At 53.4% G+C, this 23,877-nt stretch overlaps 1 protein-coding gene across 12 annotated transcripts in view; it reads right to left on the reverse strand.

Moving 5' to 3' along the window:
• Nucleotides 1-23,877, reverse strand: part of LOC140421281 (CD99 antigen-like protein 2) — a 297,978-nt gene that overhangs the window by 29,129 nt on the left and 244,972 nt on the right. For 8 of the 12 annotated variants that reach the window (XM_072505883.1, XM_072505876.1, XM_072505881.1 and 5 more), the window contains 2 exons: nt 12,456-12,554; nt 825-902 (listed from right to left, as the gene is read on the reverse strand). In XM_072505883.1, the coding sequence (XP_072361984.1) occupies nt 825-902; nt 12,456-12,554 (177 nt within the window). The remainder of the gene's footprint in view (nt 1-824; nt 903-12,455; nt 12,555-23,877) is intronic. The other 4 variants (XM_072505884.1, XM_072505878.1, XM_072505877.1 and 1 more) reach the window with 1 other exon arrangement.

Consider the following 23,877-nt stretch of genomic DNA (forward strand, 5'->3'; position numbering starts at 1 on the left):
TGCTGTCTGATTTCCAGGAGCTTTCGAAGGCAGCTGAAGTGAAAGTGGGTTGAACTACTTGGCATGATTCCGGTACACAGTGCCCACCGTGCATAGAACAGAGGGGGCAGAACTAATGCTCTCTAGACTTTCAGTTTGGCAGGCAAGCGTACTCCTCTTTTCCCCCAGACTGCTGTTCGAAGTCTGCTGAAGGCTGCGCTTGCATTGGTAATTCTTTCATCTGTCTCGTTGTCCATATGGACAGCTTGAGAGAGAGGGAGAGGGAGAGAGAGAGAGAGAGAGAGAGAGGGAGAGAGAGAGAGAGAGAGAGGGAGAGGGAGAGGGAGAGTGCTGCTGAGATAAGCGAACTTATCCACTGACAGGTTCTGCTCACGGACTGAAACCTTGAGCTTCAGGTGAGGCACTCCTGGAGCAGGCTGGTACATTGCTTCAGTTTTCGTCACGCTGACTATATGAACAAACTTGAGACCAAGTCCACAAGTAATTGCATGTCCAGCTCTGAACCGGTAGCTAGTCCTCAGTGATCTGCAAACATTAAACAGTGAAGTGCATCTGTGAAGATTGAAGTCTCCCCTCCATGCGATATCTAATTTCGATGCCAAGCGAAGGAGTCCTAATACCCCCATTTGAGAGGGGGGTTCCATGCAGAGGCCTGCTGTAAAAAACTTTATATTTTACGAATCGTTGATGATTTAAATTTTTAAAAAAATGTAATCGCTCACAGGCAACCTTTTTACGAAGTGACAAATGAAGCACCGATACCGGATAGACTTTGAACTGAAATGACTGTACAGCGGCAGATCCTTTCTGTCTTCATTCCTCACCTGAGTCACCTTTACCTCTCTTGCCAGCATTGTCGTTACTGTCATCGAGAGCATCTGACAAGTCAAAGTCATTCGAGTCTAGAAGTACAAAGGTAATCCATTCAAAAGAGATTCAATAAGGGAGTTTGCAAAGCAGGAGAATTTAAACAAATCCAGAGATTGCCATCAGCAAAAAAAAGGACCTCATGAGGGTTATTAGCCAATTATTAGCCAAACTGTGTACTGTCATGATATTCAAACACACACATCATGATAGAAACACCAACAGACAAATCAGAACACACAACACCACAACCAATGACAGAAAGATATAAAAGCACAGACACGACCCCTGGTGGTCAGTATTAGCTGCAGAGGAGAACCAGGACACATCTATTGCCAAACACACTCAGGGAGACAGCACGTGCAGAGTATCCAGAACGAACTGTATTATAAGAGTTATAATAAAATAGAGTTGTACCACATACAACTGTGTTGGCTCATCTGTGCACCAGAGCACCCAACACCACATGGTACAGGAGTGGATCGATACCTGCCGGCATACCTCAGTGTACAGAGACAACCAGCAGTGCCCAGGCATGATGTACGAGCTCCCGGTTCCGCAGGCGCTCCAGTGCGACGGCGACCTCCACGAAAACTGGCGGCGATTCCGGCAAATGTTCGAGTTGTTCCTGGCGGCAGCTGAACTCAAGGACCTGGATGATAAGGAAAAAATTGAATTTCTCCTCACCGTCGCCGGTGCAAGGGCAAGAGCAATGTTCAGAAGGTTCAGGTTCTTCAGGAGGCAGCAAAGGCACGATTACCAGGCAGTCCTGGGCAAATTCTCCAAGTACTGTGAAGAATACGCAATCCAATGGGGACTTAAAGGTAAGAAAAGCTGCAGTACTCACCTCGTGGCTGGGATCCCGGAGCCCGAAATCCCGGGCCTGAGAAAAGGCTGGGTCGAGGTCGGCGGCCATCTTGCTAAAGGTATAACGCTAGCACAGTTGCGCGAGAAGTGCGCAGAACCGGAAGTTTCGTTTGCGCATGCGCGAGATGCTGCGCATGCGCAGTCAAGAAAACGGCCATCGGTAAAGGAACAGCGATCTGAGCATGCGCAGTCGCTTCCTACGTGCTACATACCGAGCGTCAGGATGTCAGAGGCCCCAGACTGCACCAATTTAAAAGGGAAACGTCCCAAATCAAAAAAACAAAAATCTGTTAAAGCTGTAAAACAACCTTCCTTCACCTGGAATGACAGCACAGTGCCGCAAATTGACCCAGGAGATGAATTTAACCTCCGAAGAACCCTCCGACAAGCAGTTACCTACGCACAAGCCGATGATTCCGACCTTGAATACTTCGATGACGATTTTTACAGTGTTTCCGGACCTCGCGAGCCCAATGATAGCTCCGTGGTCCTATATGACTATGACTCGGACGAACCTTTCGTGTTGCACATTGGCGGCCCCCACATTGAATCCGACGCAGATGCGGATTCATTTTTCGGATTTGAGGATCTTCAATCCAGCAGATATGACGTTCCAACTTATCAGTACCGGATGATGCTGCAGCCTGACATTAACAGACAGGGAGCAGTGCAAGCACACGGAGAGTGCCCTGCTGCCACACAGAGCGTGGTCCACGTCCCGCTCAACGTTCCCGACTCTATGAAAGAAGACATGCAAGACTCCAGAGTGCAGTCCTCGCATGAACCAGAAGTGACTCCAGTGTCACAAGCTTCCACAGCAAGCTCGTGGACAGACTCCACAATTGCAGAAATGCAAGACTCCAGAGCGCAGTCCTTGCACGGACAAGAAGTGACTCCAGTGTCACAAGCCTCCACAGAGAGCTCGTGGACAGCCTCCACGATAGAAGCAACGCAAGACTCCAGAGCGCAGTCCTTGCACGAACAAGAAGTGACTCCAGTGTCACAAGCCTCCACAGAGAGCTCGTGGACAGCCTCCACGATAGAAGCAACGCAAGACTCCAGAGCGCAGTCCTTGCACGAACAAGAAGTGACTCCAGTGTCACAAGCCTCCACAGAGAGCTCGTGGACGGACTCCACGATGGAAGGAACGCAAGACTCCAGAGCGCAGTCCTTGCAGGAACAAGACCATGAGGGTCTAGCAACCTCTCCTGACCAACCAGCGGCAGACGATGCAAGTCTGCCATGCTCCCGTGAACAGCAAGAAGGCTATAACAGCCTACCATGCTCCACTACACAGCATCATGACCATGACGGTCTCTCATGCTACAATAAAGGGCACAGCGCTGAAGACTGTTCAAGCCCAACTGAAGACAAGCCAAAGGAATCGCCTCGTCCAAGCCCGAAGAAAAAAGGTTTATGCGCTGACCTTCAGGATCATTGTAGCCGAACAGAGATTAATAATGCTGCACGGCCACAGAAGGATGCTGAGGATTTGCTAACGAAATTAATTGAATGTTTAACTTGCAAGGAGCAGACTGAGAATTGCCAGTGTTTTAGTACGGATCGAAAAAATGGACAAGACATTGATCCTCAGGTAATGGAAATAACACAACCTGAATCATATCTACAGCAGGGACAAATGTCTCCCTTCAACACAATGCCGCAAAATCCCAACTTCGGAGACCAGCAGTTAGTCAGTAATGACTCTTCAAACCTGGAGGGGAACATTAATTGCATTGAACCTATACACACTCCACTGATTATTGAGCAGAACATTGGAGCAAGAATCCTGAGGACACCGACATCGAGTAGCCAGATAACGAATTTAAAACCCACAGCAGTTTCAAGTGAACCAAGTGTGCTTTCCACTAATGGTGAAGATGCAGATAAGGTCGACCCGATTATCCATTGTACCACACTAACCCCAGTGATTAAGCAGTTATGTATGGGGAGTATAATGTGGGCAATTGAGAACAGTAAAAGAGAGCCTGTGACCATGCCAGTCCCAGCAAAATCAGACCCAGAGACCATGAAGGCATGTACATTAAACAAAGTTACATATGAGGTACCTGAGAAGAAAAGTGAAACGGAATGTTCTTTGGAAAATGGTACAATGTCGATAGAAACAGTGGATCCTATATTCGAGACCATACATATGGGAGAATTTGGGGGTAATAAACAAGGTTCTGCAATGTCTGGGGGAAGATTTAAAGTTCCAAAGAAGAAAAGCCCAAATGAAGGACAATGGCAAGACAATGACAGTCCACCGACATGGTGTGCACCACCAGATGAAAACTCTGACAATTTACCCAACCCTAGTGAACAGCAAGCTGCTAATGACGATCTATCCACGGGATGTGAGACGAGTGACGACAGCATCCCACTTCCCATGCAAAAGGTGCAAGGTGACAGACCTCGCCTAGTGCGTACCGAGGCACTCAACGATCACGGTGGGACCACTGACGACTGCGGTGGCGGCGCACCGCTTCCACCCTCGATGGCTCGAGCCTCTCCACTGGTTGGTGCATTCCTGCATGTTCCGACTCCAGAAGTGCAGCTTCAGGGAATCTCGGCTGCCTCCAGTGAACCTGTTGGGACTCCGGACGGGGGGCATCGACGGAAGGCAGACCGGACTCCAGATGGGGAGCAGCCAAGCGCCGACTCTGATTTGCGCACGCCAGACCTTGCTCCGGACGGGCGGTGTCGCGGCCTCGGTGATGGCACGCTCAGGGTGACGGCAGATGCCACGGCGACAGGGAATGGATCGCGTGGCAGTCCCACTGGGTCGGCAGTGGCAACCAGCACCGGCGGTCCAAGATGGACACACCAACTCGCGCCATCGCCAGACGTTGATGCGAGCAACAATTCTCTCTCCAAGGCGACATGCTTCGACGTTTCTCTGCGGAGTCGCCCTTCCGGCACAGCAGGTGGCCGGAACCAGCGTACACGGTCTTGGCCAACTTCCACATCTGGCACAGTCATCGCCTTGCATGATATTAGTGATGGTGCTACTTCGATGGCAACGACCCATCGGCTACAAGATGCCGTCCACCACAAACATAAAAAGAAAACAGACTCCACCTTGTTCCTGGCATGCAGGGCGGATGGATTGGTGCGTAGGCGAAATCAGCGGGCTTTGTGCCGCCTTCCACGCTCGCAACTGCACCGTACGCACACGCCGGATCCTCCACTGGTTCCCAAGGATGACTTCGTGGAGATGCCACGGATCATGCCCCTTCCATCGCCACCAGAACCAAACCACAGCCAGGGCACCACTAACAAAGATGTTGAATGTTATATTTGCACGAATGAAAAAACCAAGCACTGCACGAAGTACAACAAATGGTAAAGTAGAGACTTCGGCAACAGCATCACCTCCAACAGTCCAAGGTGAACCAGTGTGACCCCAAATCTCCACAGCTGAACCGGCTTGAGGACCAGCCCATTCTTGAGGCGGTCACCCATTAGACTGGACTTATAACGCTGTTAATACGTTCAAAAAGTCAAACACTTCTGTATTATAACCTGTTGTTGTTTATTGTTCCAGATATCGTCTGACCGGACCAATGTTCAAGTTTTTTTTTCTCTCGCATCCAAGTTTTGTTATGGTACAACCTTGTTAGTGTGACGCACCCGACATCGCCCCATGTAAATAGTTACGTCATAAACACACGCTGTACACAACACAAACGCACACTCTTAGATGCACTCACGACACAATTATATTTATAACCACGTAGGCACTTGTCTTTGTAAAAAGGGGGATGTCATGATATTCAAACACACACATCATGATAGACACACCAACAGACAAATCAGAAAACACAACACCACAACCAATGACAGAAAGATATAAAAGCACAGACACGACCCCTGGTGGTCAGTATTAGCTGCAGAGGAGAACCAGGACACATCTATTGCCAAACACACTCAGGGAGACAGCACGTGCAGAGTATCCAGAACGAACTGTATTATAAGAGTTATAATAAAATAGAGTTGTACCACATACAACTGTGTTGGCTCATCTGTGCACCAGAGCACCCAACACCACATGTACAAATGGGTAGAGGTAAGCATATTAGGGAGGTTACAGAAGCAGTGATGTGGGAAAGAGAGGTTCCATTTCATGGGGCCCTGCTACCAATGGTGGGACAGGAAAGAACTGTAGAGGTGGGCAGCTGAACGAGGCTGGGGGCAGGAATGAGTAGCTCACCGACACCTTAAAGTAGTAAATAATGGGGGTGGGTGCTCCCTCAGTACTACACCTCCGATAGTGCAGTACTCCCTCAGTACTGCACCTCTGATAGTGCAGTGCTCCCTCAGTACTGCACCTCTGATAGTGCAGTGCTCCCTCAGTACTGCACCTCTGATAGTGCTGTGCTCCCTCAGTACTACACCTCCGATAGTGCAGTGCTCCCTCAGTGCTGCACCTCCGATAGTGCAGTGCCCCCTCAGTACTACACCTCCGATAGTGGCGTGCTCCCTCAGTACTACACCTCCGATAGTGCAGTGCTCCCTCAGTACTGCACCTCTAATAGTGCTGTGCTCCCTCAGTACTGCACCTCTGATAGTGCAGTGCTCCCTCAGTACTGCACCTCTGATGGTGCTGTGCTCCCTCAGTACTGCACCTCCGATAGTGCAGTACTCCCTCAGTACTGCACCTCTGATAGTGCAGTGCTCCCTCAGTACTGCAGCTCTGATAGTGCTGTGCTCCCTCAGTACTGCACCTCCGATAGTGCAGTACTCCCTCAGTACTGCATGTTTGATAGTGCCGTGCTCCCTCAGTACTGCACCTCTGATAGCGCGGTGCTCCCTCAGTGCTGCACCTCCGATAGTGCAGTACTCCCTCAGTACTGCACCTCTGATAGTGCTGTGCTCCCTCTGTACTGCACCTCCGATAGTGCAGTGCTCCCTCAGTACTGCATCACCGATAGTGCTGTGCTCCCTCAGTACTGCACCTCCGATAGTGCCGTGCTCCCTCAGTACTGCACCTCCGATAGTGCGGTGCTCCCTCAGTACTACACCTCCGATAGTGCAGTGCTCCCTCAGTGCTGCACCTCCAATAGTGCAGTGCTCCCTCAGTGCTGCACCTCCGATAGTGCAGTGCTCCCTCAGTACTGCACCTCTGATAGTGCTGTGCTCCCTCTGTACTGCACCTCCGATAGTGCAGTGCTCCCTCAGTACTGCACCTCTGATAGTGCAGTGCTCCCTCAGTACTGCACCTCTGATAGTGCAGTGCTCCCTCAGTACTGCACCTCTGATAGTGCTGTGCTCCCTCTGTACTGCACCTCCGATAGTGCAGTACTCCCTCAGTACTGAATGTTTGATAGTGCCGTGCTCCCTCAGTGCTGCACCTCTGATAGTGCAGTGCTCCCTCAGTACTGCACCTCCGATAGTGCAGTACTCCCTCAGTACTACACCTCCGATAGTGGCGTGCTCCCTCAGTACTACAGCTCCGATAGTGCAGTGCTCCCTCAGTACTACACCTCCGATAGTGCGGTGCTCCCTCAGTACTACACCTCCGATAGTGCAGTGCTCCCTCAGTACTACACCTCCGATAGTGCGGTGCTCCCTCAGTGCTGCACCTCCGATAGTGCAGTACTCCCTCAGTACTGCACCTCTGATAGTGCTGTGCTCCCTCAGTACTGCACCTCCGATAGTGCAGTACTCCCTCACTACTACATCTCCGATGGTGCGGTGCTCCCTCAGTACTACACCTCCGATAGTGCAGTGCTCCCTCAGTACTACACCTCCGATAGTGCGGTGCTCCCTCAGTGCTGCACCTCCGATAGTGCAGTACTCCCTCAGTAATGCACCTCTGATAGTGCTGTGCTCCCTCAGTACTGCACCTCCGATAGTGCAGTGCTCCCTCAGTGCTGCAACTCCGATAGTGCGGTGCTCCCTCAGTGCTGCACCTCCAATAGTGCGGTGCTCCCTCAGTACTGTACCGCTGATAGTGCTGGGCTCCCTCAGTACTGCACCTCCGATAGTGCAGTACTCCCTCAGTACTGCAACTCCGATAGTGCTGTGCTCCCTCAGTACTGCACCTCCGATAGTGCAGTACTCCCTCAGTACTGCACCTCTGATAGTGCTGTGCTCCCTCAGTACTGCACCTCCGATAGTGCAGTACTCCCTCAGTACTGCACCTCCGATAGTGCAGTGCTCCCTCTGTACTGCACCTCCGATAGTGCAGTACTCCCTCAGTACTGCACCTCTGATAGTGCTGTGCTCCCTCTGTACTGCACCTCCGATAGTGCAGTACTCCCTCAGTACTGCATGTTTGATAGTGCCGTGCTCCCTCAGTGCTGCACCTCCGATAGTGCAGTGCTCCCTCAGTACTACACCTCCGATAGTGCGGTGCTCCCTCAGTACTACACCTCCGATAGTGCGGTGCTCCCTCTTTGCTGCACCTCCGATAGTGCGGTGCTCCCTCAGTGCTGCACCTCCGTTAGTGCGGTGCTCCCTCAGTACTGCACCTCTGATAGTGCTGTGCTCCCTCAGTACTGCATCTCCGATAGTGCTGTGCTCCCTCAGTACTGCACCTCCGATAGTGCAGTACTCCCTCAGTACTGCACCTCTGATAGTGCTGTGCTCCCTCAGTACTGCACCTCCGATAGTGCAGTACTCCCTCAGTACTGCACCTCCGATAGTGCAGTACTCCCTCAGTACTGCACCTCCGATAGTGCAGTACTCCCTCAGTACTGCACCTCTGATAGTGCTGTGCTCCCTCTGTACTGCATCTCCGATAGTGCAGTACTCCCTCAGTACTGCACCTCCGATAGTGGCGTGCTCCCTCTGTACTGCACCTCCGATAGTGCAGTACTCCCTCAGTACTGCACCTCTGATAGTGCTGTGCTCCCTCTGTACTGCACCTCCGATAGTGCAGTACTCCCTCAGTACTGCACCTCCGCTAGTGCCGTGCTCCCTCAGTACTGCATGTTTGATAGTGCCGTGCTCCCTCATTGCTGCACCTCCGATAGTGCAGTGCTCCCTCAGTATACACCTCCGATAGTGCCGTGCTCCATCAGTACTACACCTCCGATAGTGCAGTGCTCCCTCAGTGCTGCACCTCCGATAGTGCAGTGCTCCCTCAGTACTACACCTCCGATAGTGCTGTGCTCCCTCAGTACTGCACCTCCAATAGTGCAGTGCTCCCTCAGTGCTGCACCTCCGATAGTGCGGTGCTCCCTCAGTGCTGCACCTCCGATAGTGCCGTGCTCCCTCTGTCCTGCACCTCCGATAGTGCAGTGCTCCCTCAGTGCTGCACCTCCGATAGTGCGGTGCTCCCTCAGTGCTGCACCTCCAGTAGTGCGGTGCTCCCTCAGTGCTGCACCTCCGATAGTGCGGTGCTCCCTCAGTACTGCATGTTTGATAGTGCAGTGCTCCCTCAGTGCTGCACCTCCGATAGTGCGGTGCTCCCTCAGTGCTGCACCTCCGATAGTGCGGTGCTCCCTCAGTACTGCATGTTTGATAGTGCAGTGCTCCCTCAGTGCCGCACCGCCGATAGTGCAGTGGTCCCTCAAAGCTGCACTAGAGCGCCAGCCTTGATTCTTGTGCCCAATCTCTGGAGTGGGACTTGAACACACGGAACCTTGTGATTCAGAGGTGGGCGCCCTACCAACCATGTCATGGCTGTAACGTGAGAAATACTTCAGAAAGAAACAACACTACTTTAGAAGGATAACATGTGACCCAAAGAACCACAGGCTTTTCCCTAAAGTAAAAGCAAATGCAAAATAGCGCAGACGCTGGAGTAGTTCCACAACCAGGGAACAAATTGAATGAATATCGGGTGCAAAGGGTAGAAAATAGTAGCCATTACTTAAATACGGCTGCAAAGTGGTCAGGACTGGGAACCGAGAAGACAGCGGAGGAAGAAGATAGAATGCTGGACCATAGGAAACTACCCCTGACCTTTGGCAGTGCCACCCGGGCACCATGGCACCCAACAATGTTCCGGTCAACCTGGCAGTGCCATCCGGATTTATTGGCATACCAGGGTGGCAATGTCAAAGTACCCAGGTGCCAGGTGGTGAGCCAGGCTGCTATCCTGCCCTGTCCCTGACCACACAGTGGTCTCCAATATTTTGGGAGACCTCCACCCCCCAGGTGCCGTTCCACCTGGTCCATGTTTGCCAGTACTAAATAGCGCCCTCTGTGGTCTCCCCGGAGAGGCCGGTAGTTACTGGGAGCCGGATGGTTAAGTGGGTTCGTAAACCTATTTAGCCCTGAGAGACTGGGTCCTGGTCATTGTGGGCTGGAACCGGATCGTAACACCTCGCCAGATCTGGGTAGATACAGGTTCGAAATTCATTGCAGACCTTGATAATAAAGGAAGGTGTGTTCATAATGCGGCCAAACAGGTTGTGTATCTAATTGCAAATCCTTCCAACGTACGCCAGTGCAATAATAACAAGAGCTTCCTCCACTGCCACGTGCTCGAAAGAAATTGGAGCCTCTTCCATTGCCAACAATAGCTCCAGGCCACAACATGCATGTAAAAGTAAATGTTGCCATAGCAACTCTGACTCCGTGGAGAGGTGGGTGAGGTGGGGGGGGGGGGGCGAGTTGGGGGGAATCAGATTGTTGCCAACAACCTGGGGTTTGATCCTCCATTCTGGCTGGAATGGTTTGGGAACTTGCCTCCTTGCCTGATCTGTGGGGGAGATCGCAGCACTTGGGGGGGTCAGACGTGCCTTCAGCAGAGAACTCAAAGAGGCAACGGAAGGTGCAGCAGTTGCAATACCTGACCCTGTACCTCCTCCCTGCTCACTGTCCAAGGGCCCAAACATTCCTTTCAGGGGAAGCAGTATTTCACTTCTACCTCCTTCAATTTGGTCGACTGTATTTGCTGCTGTCGATGCTCTTCCCTCTACATTGGGGAGAGTAACGGCAAACTGGTGACCGCTTTGTGGAACACTAGCACCCCGCCCACAAACATGACCCCAGTCGCTTTCCATTTCAACTCAGCATCTTGCTCTCATGCCCACATGTCCACCCTGCAATGTTCCAGTGAAGCCCAATGTAAATTGGGAGAGCAGCACCTCATCTTCTGATTAGCCTTTTGGACTCATCATTGAGTTCAACGACTTTACCCTGTGAACTTTCCCCTCCATCTTGGCCTAATTTTTTGTTTCCTTGGTTTGTCCCAATGCAAACACCACCCACCTCCCCACAGGGCCATCTGTCACTTGTTCTTCAGTTTTGCTTTCACTGAGCACCGACTTTTGTTATCCTATTAACACATAAGAACTAGGGACAGGGGTAGGCAATTCAGCCCCTGGAACCTGCTCCGCCATTCAATACGATCAGGCTGACGTCCTCTCTGCCTCAACTCCACTTACCTGCCTGTTCTCCATAACCCTTCAACCTTAAAGTTAGAACCAGGCCTTTTAGGCGTGAAACTACGAAACACTTCCACACACAAAGGGCGGTCGAAGTTTAAAACTCTCTTCTGCAAATGACAATTGATACGTGGCCAATTGTTAAATTTAAGCCTGTGATTGATAAGACTTTTGTTCACCAATAGGTATCTGAGCAAAGGTGAGTATATGAAGTTAGGTCATAGATCTTTCAAGATCTCACTGAATGGTGGTGGAACAGTCCAAATAGTTCCTTGACACCATCAGAGACCAATAACATTAATTGGTCAGCGTTCTGGTGGTCCTATATTAGCAGAGATACAGCCTCTGCTTTCAGTGGGAATATGAATTAACTTTTGCGTACAGAATAAAGTGACCACACTTCCATTATTAAGAGCAAGCATAAGGTGGGAATGGGAAGCTGGGGATAGCGCCTAAAAGGTGTGAGGTTCAATTTTCACACCAAGACCCAGGCATAGATTCTAGGCCCGTTCTTCAGTGCAGTATCACTGGAGATGGGCAGAGGCAGACGATGTGCCACAGAGGTGGAAGCAGACAGTCTTGGCGATGGGGAGCGTATGGAAGCCCAGCTTGAGGTTGAGTTAAGAGCAAAGGCTGCGGACAATTGGACTCAGCCCGAGACAGTGGCCAGGGAGAAAGATGGAATCAGCGGCAAGGGTCAAGATTTCTGGTGGAGACCCAAGACTCGGGCGTTGGCTTTCCCGATGTTTATCTTGAAGAGATGACACTGAATATTAGTGAAGTTTTACACACAGCTTGCTAATAACGGGCCACCTCCATCACTGCAAAACATGCAGTGGAGGGGAGAGAAAATCCCACCTGGTCAATGAAGGGTCAAGAGTGGAGCAGGAGTGGCAAGTTGCAAGTATGTATCAGGAACTAATTATACAAATACCCCTCTCCAACCAATAAAAAGGCAGCTAATTTTACGGTCCTCTGAAATTAAGTTCCGTTACTCTGTACCAAGGCTGCCATCCCTCCCTGCTTTACAACCTAGGCAGCATGGCAGCACAATGGTTAGCACAGTGGCTTCGCAGGGCCAGGGTCCCAGGTTCGATTCCCGGCTTGGGTCACTGTCTGTACGGAGTCTGCACGCTCTCCCCGTGTCTGCGTGGGTTTCCTCCGGGTGCTCCGGTTTCCTCCCACAAGTCCCGATAGACAAGCTGTTAGGTGAATTTGACATTCTGAATTCTCCCTCTGTCTACCCAAACAGGCACCGTAATGTGGCGACTAGGGGCCTTTCACAGTAACTTCATTGCAGTGTTAATGTAAGCCTACTTGTGATAATAAAGATTACAAAAAGATTATAAGGATTCAGCAATCAGGAAAGGGACTTACCTGAGTTTCCTTTTTGTGGTTTCTTGGGGGTTTTTGGTGACTTTGTGGTTTTTCGAGGAGATGGCGTCGTTGGAAGAATATCCCACAAGCTAAAATCATCTGTAAGAGCAAAGAGAAAAGTGTTTGTAGGGAATGACAATCATTGATAATGAGACTATAAGGAAACAACAGCTTCTGAAACAGAAATGCAACTTTGGTAAAGTAAATAGAAATACTCAATATTGGAGGGAAGAAATGCTCAGAGTCTGTTTGCGACCCGTGGTGTTGGTAAAACTTTTGCTTATTTGAAAAATGGTTGTGTGCACAACAGGAGAACTAGGAGCTGCTGCTGCCTTCAGCTCACATCTGTCTGTTCTGAAACTTACAGGGATTTCATGCACATATATTTCAAGTTCATTCACAGTTACAGGTAAGCATTGACGTCATCGATCAATTTCATACAATACAATCTGATCAGGAGGTATCGGTAGAGATGTTTTCTGAGCCCCTTAATGGGAAACCAATTTACTCATACAATGGGTTTTTGCAAGTTACCAGATGTTCAGAATGTTCCCCTTAACCTGAAATAATGCCGTTAGTCCTTGCTGAGGCGTTAATGGGTTTGTATTCCCTGCTCTGGGTAGAACAATGAATCTCCTGCAGACAAGCTGGGGCCATAGTCTTGTGACGTGGATTCCCCATTACTGTAAGATGAATAAATTATCCTGAGTGTAGGTTTTCTTAAGGTTTCTGGCTGATCCAACAATTCAACACTTTGCCGACCAGTTTTCCACTCCCCATGTGCTGCTTTTAACCTAGAACATCTTTTTATTAAAAATATATTATTTTCTCACTGACACTCGAGGAGAAATAAAGACAATGAGATTAAAGAGTAAAAGGTGAATGGTAAGATTGGCCTGTTAGCCTTGTGTTTAGCTCCCTGCAGAATTCCCTTACTTCTGCTTCATAAACAGCAGCGCAGGAATAAGTTTGGAGGTTAATCACAGTCTCCTTCGTACAGATGATTTTAGTGATTTGGAGATGGAGTCCCATCAATCTGAGTTCAAGTTAAAAGAAAGCCTGATTCCAACTTGTACTACTGACCTGTGATTTGGGTACTCTAATAAATAAATAAATAAAAATAAAAATAAAATAAAATAGACCTGATTGTAATATTTCTCATTCACCAGTTAGGTAAACAACAGTTGCAATGTTTATTTACATATAATTACGATGCAGAGGCTTTCAGCCTCATGGCTGCGAGTCAGCTCCAGGGTCGAACTGGTACAGAAACCCCAGCTGGGACTTGGTTTGTTGCGTCCAAACTGGCAACGTGTCCAGGAAATTCAACACCATAAGAATTTCCTGCTGTACTGGGGGAGCTGCTACACTCTATGCAAAGGCAGACGACTAAACGCATCCACATTCGCAATGTATTCCAGGCCGGTGCTTCAATGTATATTCGTAGACTGAAGTTACACCCAACACTGAACTCTTGCCGATGCGATTGGCGGAATAGCGGTATCTTCTTCATCAAGGTCCAAAAGTGATTTGTGGTCCGTAACAATGGTAAAGTGTCTCCCATATACATGCTAGCGAACTTCTTTCCCCAATATACTATTGACAAGACCCTATAGGTCTTTCACGTCCGTCATCCACCTTATGGGACAATACTGCACAAACGCCATCTGGAGAGGCATCACAGGTTAACACCAATTCCTTAGACGAGTCGAAATGCACCAATAAACTCAATGAATATAACAATTGCTTTACTATTAACAGCCCTATGGGCGTCTTCCAAACCCAACGGTGGCCATAGTCATCCAGCATGTGTAAGAATGACTTGAGTAGGGCAGCACGGTGGCGCAGTGGGTTAGCCCTGCTGCCTCACGGCGCCGAGGTCCCAGGTTCGATCCCGGCACTGGGTCACTGTCCGTGTGGATTTTGCACATTCTTCCCGTGTTTGCGTGGGTTTCGCCCTCACAAGCCAAAGATGTGCAGGGTAGGTGGATTGGCTATGCTAAATTGCCCCTTAATTGGAAAAAAAATGAATTGGGTACACTAAATTATAGAAAAAGAATGACTTGAGTTCAGATGTGTTTCTGGGGCCTTGTGTGTACTTTATTGATCTGACCTGGCGTCCGCTCACGGTCCCGACCCGTGAAATAGTCCCCCCGCCCCTTCGGCCGGCTCACGTGCCCCAAACCACCTCCCCGCCCCACAGTGTCCCCAGCCCCGAATAATGTCGTCCCCCCCCGCCCGCGGACTGAGTCCGCAGCCGCCACGCCGAGTTCCCGACGGGTGAGACCATGAGAGACCCACGCTGTCGGGAACTCGGCCGTTTGGGGGCGGAGCATCGGGGGCGGGCCTCAGGCAATGTCGATACGTGGCACGCTTTGGAGTGGGCGGCGCATTGGCCGGGAACTTGGATTCTCAGGCCATTCGCCGAACGCGATTTCGGCGTCGCCGTCCGTAGAATCCAGCCCCTTGTAATCTTTGCGCATCTATATGATACCCCAGATAGTACATTTTTCCATCTTGAGGCATACTCCAGCCTCTTGAAATATCTTTAGCACCTCCGCTAAGTTAACTAGGTGCTCAGCTTCTGGTGACCCAGGTATACTGCGACTTGTGGCAAACTTGCAATAGAGTTTCCATTGTTCTCTGGAAATTAGCACATGCGATGACACACCAAAGGGTAGGTTCGCATACTGAAACAAACAGAACTTCGGGAGACATTGTCTAACTTAAGCTGTTGATATGCGTGGCTCATATCTAGCTTTGTTTAAGATTGATCTCTTGCCAGCTATGTGTATAAGTCTTCAATTTGGGGGATTGGATACTTATCAACCTTGGAAGTCTAATTAACTGTTAATATGTAGTCTCCACAGATGCAGACGGTCTTGTCATGCTTTATTACGGGGACGATGGACGATGCCCTCTCCACGAATTGAACTGGCTAGATTATAAATACCCAGTTCTTCCAATCTCTTCAATTTCATGTCCAACCTTTCTCGTAAGGAGTGTGGTACTGGTCTCACTCTAAAAGGCACGAGGGGTTGCCTCTAGACCTTTGTAGATCTTCGCCTGGAGGCCTATTATTTTACCTAACTCGTCGTGAAAAAGAATCTCATGCTTTTTCATTAACTCAGGCAGTCCCCCTTCCTGTACTTGAAAGATCTCCATCCAGTTTAACTTGATTACTTTGAGCAAATCACGGCTGGCCCTTGGCCTGACACTATTATTATTGGGGGTCTGCGCGGACTGCTGCTGACGGCTTACAGGTACTGTAATCGTACCCTTCAGAATAATAAGAATAACCTTTTATTGTCACAAGTATGAAGTTACTGTGAACAGCCCCTAGTCGCCACATTCTGGCACCTGTTCGGGTAAGCTGGTACGGTAATTGAACCCGCGCTGCTGGCCTTGTTCTGCATCACAAACCAGCTGTCTAGCCCACTGAGCTAAACCAGCCCCTTGATGGCTTCTCCTGTGTAAGTTGTTAGTTTTGATGCGGTACTCTTCAAACCCAATGGCTGGACGCCTTCCAGTAAATAGCAAAATATGTGATCTCTTATCCCCGTGGTAGAGGCTCCCGTGACAACTTCCGTCTTTAAGAGTCTATCATTTACCAAAAACTTCACAGTGATGGTGGCTACTTTGTCCCCTTTCACGTTGAACAATGACTCCAGACGCAACCCCTTGTTTAAATCTGAGCCTTTAGTAACCTTTGCTGTGGCAGAAAAGGTATTCAGCCTGTTTATGCCGACAAGCTTCGGAGGACTGATTATCCCCGCGCCAGGGGAGTGATTATCCCCGCGCCAGGGGAGTGATTATCCCCGCGCCAGGGGAGTGATTATCCCCGCGCCAGGGGAGTGATTATCCCTGCGCCAGGGGAGTGATTATCCCTGCGCCAGGGGAGTGATTATCCCTGCGCCAGCGGAGTGATTACACCGCGCCAGGGTAGTGATTATCCCCGCACCAGGGGAGTGATTACCCCGCGCCAGGGGAGTGATTATCCCCGCGCCAGGGGAGTGATTATCCCTGCGCCAGGGGAATGATTACACCGCGCCAGGGTAGTGATTATCCACGCACCAGGGGAGTGATTACCCCGCGCCAGGGGAGTGATTATCCCCGCGCCAGGGGAGTGATTATCCCTGCGCCAGGGGAGTGATTACACCGCGCCAGGGTAGTGATTATCCCTGCGCCAGGGGAGTGATTACCCCGCGCCAGGGGAGTGATTATCCCTGCGCCAGGGGAGTGATTACACCGCGCCAGGGTAGTGATTATCCCCGCGCCAGGGGAGTGATTACCCCACACCAGGGGAGTGATTATCCCTGCGCCAGGGGAGTGATTACACCGCGCCAGGGTAGTGATTATCCCCGCGCCAGGGGAGTGATTACCCCACACCAGGGGAGTGATTACCCCCGCACCAGGGGAGTGATTACCCTGCACCAGGGGAGCGATTACCCCACACCAGGGGAGTGATTACCCCCGCACCAGGGGAGTGATTACCCCCGCACCAGGGGAGTGATTACCCTGCACCAGGGGAGCGATTACCCCACACCAGGGGAGTGATTACCCCCGCACCAGGGGAGTGATTACCCCCGCACCAGGGGAGTGATTACCCTGTACCAGGGGAGTGATTACCCCGCACCAGGGGAGTGATTACCCTGCACCAGGGGAGCGATTACCCCACACCAGGGGAGTGATTACCCCCGCACCAGGGGAGTGATTACCCTGCACCAGGGGAGCGATTACCCCACACCAGGGGAGTGATTACCCCCGCACCAGGGGAGTGATTACCCCGCAACAGAGGAGCGATTACCCCGCACCAGGGGAGTGATTACCCCGCACCAGGTGAGTGAATACCCCGCACCTGGGGAGTAAATACCCCGCACCAGGGGAGTGATTACCCCACACCAGGTGAGTGATTACCCCACACCAGGGGTGTGATTACCCTGCACCAGGGGAGTGATTACCCCGCGCCGGGGAATGATTACCCCGCACCAGGGGAGTGATTACCCCGCACAAGAGAAGCGATTACCCCGCACCAGGGGAGTGATTACCCCGCACCAGGGGAGTGATTACCCCGCACCAGGGGAGTGATTACCCTGCACCAAGGGAGAGATTACCCCGCACCAGGGGAGTGATTACCCCGCACCAGGGGAGTGATTACCCCCGCACCAGGGGAGTGATTACCCTGCACCAAGGGAGTGACTACCCTGCACCAGAGGAGTGATTACTCTGCACCAGGGGTGTGGTTACCCCCGCACCAGGGGAATGATTACCCTGCACCAGGGGAGTGATTACCCCCGCACCAGGGGAGTGATTACCCCGCACCAGGGGAGTGATTACCCTGCACCAGCAGTGTGATTACCCTGCACCAAGGGAGTGATTACCCCGCACCAGGGGAGTGATTACCCCGCACCAGGGGAGTGATTACCCTGCACCAAGGGAGAGATTACCCCGCACCAGGGGAGCGATTACCCCCGCACCAGGTGAGTGATTACCCCCGCCCCGGGGGAGTGATTACCCCCGCACCAGGGGAGTGATTACCCTGCACCAAGGGAGTGACTACCCTGCACCAGGGGAGTGATTACCCCGCACCAGGGGAGTGATTACCCCGCGCCGGGGAATCATTACCCCGCACCAGGGGAGTGATTACCCTGCACCAGGAGAGTGATTACCCCGCACCGGGGGCGTGATTACACCCGCACCAGGGGAGTGATTACCCCCGCACCAGGGGAGTGATTAACCCCGCACCAGGGGAGTGATTAACCCCGCACCAGGGGAGTGATTACCCCGCAGCAGGGGAGTGATTACCCCCACGCCAGGGGAGTGATTACCCCGCACCAGGGGAGTGATAACGCTGTACCAGGGGAGTGATTACCCCCACGCCAGGGGATTGTTTACCCCGCACCAGGGTAGTGATTACCCCGCACCAGGGGATTGATTACCCCGCACCAGGGGAGTGATTACCCCGCACCAGGGGAGTGATTACCCCGCACCACGGGAGTGATTACCCCCGTACCAGGGGAGTGATTACCCCCACGCCAGGGGAGTGATTACCCCGCACCAGGGGAGTGATAACCCTGTACCAGGGGAGTGAATACACCGTGCAAGGGGAGTGATTAACCCGCACCAGGGGAGTGATTTCCCCCCTACCAGGGGAGTGATTACCCGGCACCAGGGGAGTGAATACCCCGCACCAGGGGAGTGATTACCCCGCACCAGGGGAGTGATTACCCCGCACCAGGGGAGTGATTACCCTGCACCAGGGGAGTGATTACCCCGCACCAGGGGAGTGATTACCCCCGCACCAGGGGAGTGATTACCCCCGCACCAGGGGTGTGGTTACCCCCCCACCAGGAGAGTGATTACCCCCGCACCAGGGGAGTGATTACCCCGCACCAGGGGAGTGATTACCCCGCACCAGGGGTGTGATTACTCCCCCCACAAGGAGAGTGATTACCCCGCTCCAGGGGGGGTGATTACCCCCGCACCAGGGGAGTGATTACCCCGCACCAGGGGTGTGGTTACCCCCCACCAGGGGAGTGATTACCTGCACCAGGGGAGTGATTAACCCACACCAGCGGAGTGATGACCCCATACCAGGGGAGTGATTACCCCCGCGCCAGGGGAGTGATTACCCCAGCGCCAGGGGAGTGATTACCCTGTGCCAGGGGAGTGATTACCCCGCACCAGGGGAGTGATTACCCTGTGCCAGGGGAGTGATTACCCCCGCACCAGGGGAGTGATTACCCCCGCACCAGGGGAGTGATTACCCTGTGCCAGGGGAGTGATTACCCCGCACTAAGGGAATGATTACCCTGTGCCAGGGGAGTGATTACCCCCATACCAGGGGAGTGATTACCCCCATACCAGGGGAGTGATTACCCCCGCGCCAGGGGAGTGATTACCCTGTGCCAGGGGAGTGATTACCCCCATACCAGGGGAGTGATTACCCCCATACCAGGGGTGTGATTACCCCCGCACCAGGGGAGTGATTACCCAGTGCCAGGGGAGTGATTACCCCGCACCAGAGGAGTAATTACCCCGCACCAGGGGAGTGATTACCCCGCACCAGGGAAGTGATTACCCCCGTACCAGGGGAGTGATTACCCCGCACCAGGGGAGTGATTATCCTGCACCTGGGGAGTGATTACCCCGCACCAGGGGAGTGATTATCCTGCACCAGGGGAGTGATTATCCTGCACCAGGGGAGTGATTACCCCGCATCAGGGGAGTGATTACCCCCGCACCAGGGGAGTGATTATCCTGCACCAGAGGAGTAATTACCCCGCACCAGGGGAGTGATTATCCTGCACCAGGGGAGTGATTACCCCGCACCAGGGGTTTGATTACCCCGCACCAGGGGAGTGATTACCCGCACCAGGTGAGTGATTATCCTACACCAGGGGAGTGATTACCCCGGACCAGGGGCGAGATTACCCCGCACCAGGGGAGTGAATATACCGCACCAGGGGAGTGACTACCCTGCACCAGGGGAGTGATTACCCCGCACTAGGGGAGTGATTACCCCACACCAGGGGAGTGATTACCCTGCACCAGGGGAGTGATTACCCCCGCACCAGAGGAGCGATTACCCCGCACCAGGGGAGTGATTACCCAGCACCAGGTGAGTGAATACCCCGCACCAGGGGAGTGATTACCCTGCACCAGGGGTGTGGTTACCCCCGCACCAGGGGAGTGATTACCCTGCACCAGGGGAGTGATTACCCCGCACCAGGGGAGTGAATACCCCGCGCCGGGGAATGATTACCCCGCACCAGAGGAGTGCATACCCCGCACCAGGGGAGTGATTCCCCCGCACCAGGGGAGTGATTACCCCGCACCAGGGGAGTGATTACCCCCGCACCAGGGGAGTGATTACCCCCGCAGCAGGGGAGTGATTAACCCCGCACCAGGGGTGTGGTTACCCCCGCACCAGGGGAGTGTTTACCCCGCATCAGGGGAGTGATTACCCCGCACCAGGGGAGTGATTACCCCGCACCAGGGGAGTGATTAACCACGTACCAGGGGAGTGATTACCCCATGCCAGGGGAGTGCTTACCCCGCACCAGGGGAGTGATAATCCTGTACCAGGGGAGTGAATACCCCCGTACCAGGACAGTGATTACCCCGTACCAGGCGAGTGATAACCCTGTACCAGGGGACTGAATACCCCGCACCAGGGGAGTGATTACCCCGCACCAGGGGAGTGATTACTCCGCACCAGGCGTGTGATAACCCTGTACCAGGGGAGTGAATACACCGTGCAAGGGGAGTGATTAACCCGCACCAGGGGAGTGATTACTCCGCACCAGGGGTGTGATAACCCTGTACCAGGGGAGTGAATACACCGTGCAAGGGGAGTGATTAACCCGTACCAGGGGAGTGATTACCCGGCACCAGGGGAGTGAATACACCGCACCAGGGGAGTGATTACCCCGCACCAGGGGAGTGATTATCCCGCACCAGGGGAGTGATTACCCTGCACCAGGGGAGTGATTAACCCGCACCAGGGGAGTGATTACCCCCGCACCAGGGGAGTGATTACCCACGCACCAGGGGAGTGATTATCCCCGCACCAGGGGAGTGATTACCCTGCACCAGGGGTGTGGTTACCCCCCCACCAGGAGAGTGATTACCCCCGCACCAGGGGAGTGATTACCCCGCACCAGGGGAGTGATTACCCCGCACCAGGGAAGTGATTACCCCGCACCAGCGGAGTGATAACCTGCACCAGGGGAGTGATTAACCCACACCAGCGGAGTGATGACCCCCATACCAGGGGAGTGATTACCCCCGCGCCAGGGGAGTGATTACCCTGTGCCTGGGGAGTGATTACCCCGCACCACGGGAGTGATTACCCTGTGCCAGTGGAGTGATTACTCCCGCGCCAGGGGAGTGATTACCCTGTGCCAGGGGAGTGATTACCCCGCACCAAGGGAGTGATTACCCTGTGCCAGGGAAGTGATTTCCCCCATACCAGGGGAGTGATTACCCCCATACCAGGGGAGTGATTACCCCCGCGCCAGGGGAGTGATTACCCCCGTACCAGGGGAGTGATTACCCCGCACCAGGGGAGTGATTATCCTGCACTTTGGGAGTGATTACCCCGCACCAGGGGAGTGATTATCCTGCACCAGGGGAGTGATTATCCTGCACCAGGGGAGTGATTACCCCGCACCAGGGGAGTGATTACCCCCGCACCAGGGGAGTGATTACCCTGCACCAGAGGCGTAATTACCCCGCACCAGGGGAGTGATTATCCTGCACCAGGGGAGTGATTACCCCGCACCAGGGGAGTGATTACCCCGCACCAGGGGAGTGATTAACCCCGCACCAGGGGTGTTGTTACCCCCGCACCAGGGGAGTGTTTACCCCGCACCAGGGGAGTGATTACCCCGTACCAGGGGAGTGATTACCCCATGCCAGGGGAGTGATTACCCCGCACCAGGGGAGTGATAACCCTGTACCAGGGGAGTGAATACACCGTGCAACGGGAGTGATTAATCCGCACCAGGGGAGTGATTACCCCCGTACCAGGGCAGTGATTACCCCGTACCAGGGGAGTGATAACCCTGTACCAGGGGAGTGAATACCCCGCACCAGGGGAGTGATTACCCCGCACCAGGGGAGTGATTACCCCGCACTAGGGGAGTGATAACCCTGTACCAGGGGAGTGAATACACCGTGCAAGGGGAGTGATTAACCCGCACCAGGGGAGTGATTACCCCCGTACCAGGGGAGTGATTACCCGGCACCAAGAGAGTGAATACACCGCACCAGGGGAGTGATTACCCCGCACCAGGGCAGTGATTACCCCGTACCAGGGGAGTGATAACCCTGTACCAGGGGAGTGAATACCCCGCACCAGGGGAGTGATTACCCCGCACTAGGGGAGTGATAACCCTGTACCAGGGGAGTGAATACACCGTGCAAGGGGAGTGATTAACCCGCACCAGGGGAGTGATTACCCCCGTACCAGGGGAGTGATTACCCGGCACCAAGAGAGTGAATACACCGCACCAGGGGAGTGATTACCCCGCACCAGGGGAGTGATTACCCCGCACCAGGGGAGTGATTACCCTGCACCAGGGGAGTGATTACCCCGCACCAGGGGAGTGATTACCCCGCACCAGGGGAGTGATTACCCCCGCACCAGGGGAGTGATTACCCCCGCACCAGGGGAGTGATTACCCTGCACCAGGGGTGTGGTTACCCCCCCTCCAGGAGAGTGATTACCCCCGCACCAGGGGGGTGATTACCCCCGCACCAGGGGAGTGATTACCCCCCCACCAGGAGAGTGATTACCCCGCACCAGGGGGGTGATTACCCCCGCACCAGGGGAGAGATTACCCCGCACCAGGGGTGTGGTTACCCCCCCACCAGGGGAGTGATTACCTGCACCAGGGGAGTGATTAACCCACACCAGCGGAGTGATGACCCCCATACCAGGGGAGTGATTACCCCCGCGCCAGGGGAGTGATTACCCCCGCGCCAGAGGAGTGATTACCCTGTGCCAGGGGAGTGATTACCCCGCACCAGGGGAGTGATTACCCAGTGCCAGGGGAGTGATTACCCCCGCGCCAGGGGAGTGATTACCCTGTGCCAGGGGAGTGATTACCCCGCACCAAGGGAGTGAATACCCCGCACCAGGGGAGTGATTACCCCGTACCAGGGGAGTGATTACCCCGCACCAGGGGAGTGATTACCCTGCACCAGGGGAGTGATTACCCCGCACCAGGGGAGTGATTACCCTCGCACCAGGGGAGTGATTACCCCCGCACCAGGGGAGTGATTACCCTGCACCAGGGGTGTGGTTACCCCCCCCCACCAGGAGAGTGATTACCCCCGCACCAGGGGAGTGATTACCCCGCACCAGTGGTGTGGTTACCCCCCCACCAGGAGAGTGATTACCCCGCACCAGGGGGGTGATTACCCCCGCACCAGGGGAGAGATTACCCCGCACCAGGGGTGTGGTTACCCCCCCACCAGGGGAGTGATTACCTGCACCAGGGGAGTGATTAACCCACACCAGCGGAGTGATGACCCCCATACCAGGGGAGTGATTACCCCCGCGCCAGGGGAGTGATTACCCCGCACCAGGGGAATGATTACCCTGTGCCAGGGGATTGATTACCCCCGCACCAGGGGAGTGATTACCGTGTGCCAGGGGAGTGATTACCCCGCACCAAGGGAGTGATTACCCTGTGCCAGGGGAGTAATTACAACCATACCAGGGGAGTTATTACCCCCGCGCCAGGGGAGTGATTACCCTGTGCCAGGGGAGTGATTACCCCCATACCAGGGGAGTGATTACCCCCATACCAGGGGTGTGGTGATCCCCGCACCAGGGGAGTGATTACCCCGCACCAGCAGAGTGATTACCCAGTGCCAGGGGAGTGATTACCCCGCACCAGAGGAGTAATTA

The sequence above is a fragment of the Scyliorhinus torazame genome, chromosome 5 (genome assembly GCF_047496885.1).
Source record: "Scyliorhinus torazame isolate Kashiwa2021f chromosome 5, sScyTor2.1, whole genome shotgun sequence".
Classification (NCBI taxonomy): domain Eukaryota; kingdom Metazoa; phylum Chordata; class Chondrichthyes; order Carcharhiniformes; family Scyliorhinidae; genus Scyliorhinus; species Scyliorhinus torazame.